The sequence below is a fragment of the Trichechus manatus genome, unplaced genomic scaffold (genome assembly GCF_000243295.1).
Source record: "Trichechus manatus latirostris isolate Lorelei unplaced genomic scaffold, TriManLat1.0 scaffold00037, whole genome shotgun sequence".
NCBI classification, from domain to species: Eukaryota; Metazoa; Chordata; class Mammalia; order Sirenia; family Trichechidae; genus Trichechus; species Trichechus manatus.
The window spans coordinates 18,538,924-18,540,227 of record NW_004443973.1 but is presented as its reverse complement, the minus strand read 5'-3'; the positions used below and the strand labels follow the sequence as shown (position 1 = coordinate 18,540,227).

General features: G+C 31.1%; 1 protein-coding gene across 1 annotated transcript in view; it reads right to left on the bottom strand.

Annotated features, from left to right (window-relative positions):
• Positions 1–1,304, bottom strand: part of TTC21B (tetratricopeptide repeat domain 21B) — a 72,449-nt gene that overhangs the window by 27,453 nt on the left and 43,692 nt on the right. Inside the window, 2 exon segments of the mRNA XM_023730497.1 lie at positions 97–223; positions 1,034–1,222. Of these exon segments, the coding sequence (XP_023586265.1) occupies positions 97–223; positions 1,034–1,222 (316 nt within the window).

Genomic DNA, 1,304 nt, shown 5'->3' with positions numbered 1-1,304 from the left:
AAGGCAAGCCCATCTTTATTTTCTCTCATACTGCAAAAAAAAGAAAAAAAAAATAACAAAAATTGTAAGTAAAAGGAAAAACAGGTGGTAACTAGCCTGAAATGTAGACATGAGGCATTGTTAAAAGAATACTGGTCTTAAAATTAGGAGATTGGATTCTAGTCCCAGCTTCTTCATGATGAAGTCGGGTCATTTTTATCTCTCTGAACCTGCTTTCTCGTTTCTAAAATAAAAAGCGTGAAGCAGACAACATCTCAGTATGCTTCAGATTTAAAACTAGTATTCTAACTCCTTCTGTCATCACTGAAAAAGGTACCTGTTTGGTTATGTTTTACTAAAGATTATTTTTATCTCCTATCTGAAAGAGATGTATTAACTAAAACATGGTCGATCTTAAGCTTTAAATTCTAGACTACAGTTGTCTCTAGTTCTTTTTCTACATCACTTATTTAAGTACTTATCCATTTATTAGAATATTTTTAAAAAGTAATCATCTATCAAGATATGGAAAAATAATGACATTTTAGTTTATGTAACCAGCCTATATATAAATAACTTTTCTACACCAGTATGGTCTGTAATCTATTCCCATACCTGTGCCACTTGTGGTCAGAAATACAGGCTAGTCACTTGTGAATCCTCAACACCTAACAGTAACTGCAATACAGAAGTATACAATAGTTCTTTAATAAACTAACCTGAATCATCTAGATCCAAATATTTACATCAGATTAAGAGAAATTGTTTTAAAATGATTATTAAAACAAAAAAAGAATATCAAAAAACAAAAAGCATGCAGATTTACTTTAAATTGCTTTTTGCACAATAATTTGTCAGACGCTAGCATTATTAATTCAGGGCATCACGCAAGTACTTTAAAGGTTTTCTGAAAACAATATTAATTTTTTAACTTGCATTTCTGTTACATTTCTTTTCAAATCTTCTTTATAAATAAACTGGTAAGAACTTTACATGTGGAAAATAAGATGACATCTGGAATAAAAGGTGTTTAAAATTTTATAAAGGTACTGACCTTATTATCTGTTTCACAATGAACAAGAGCCTCTTTATAAAACTTAATTGCTTTTTCATAGTCTCGCTGAGCAACAGAATGTTTTGCAATCTCTGCACAAATTTCAGCTGCTAAATGTTTCTGTGCAGGGACTGCATCTGGCTGCTCCATCTGAACACGTTTTAACACTCGAGCCTGTAATTCTCGAGCCTAGAAAAAAATAAAGATTAAAAAGGAATAGAAAAGAAAAAAAGAAAGCAGAAGTTAAACAAGTCTCAGTAACTCACACATG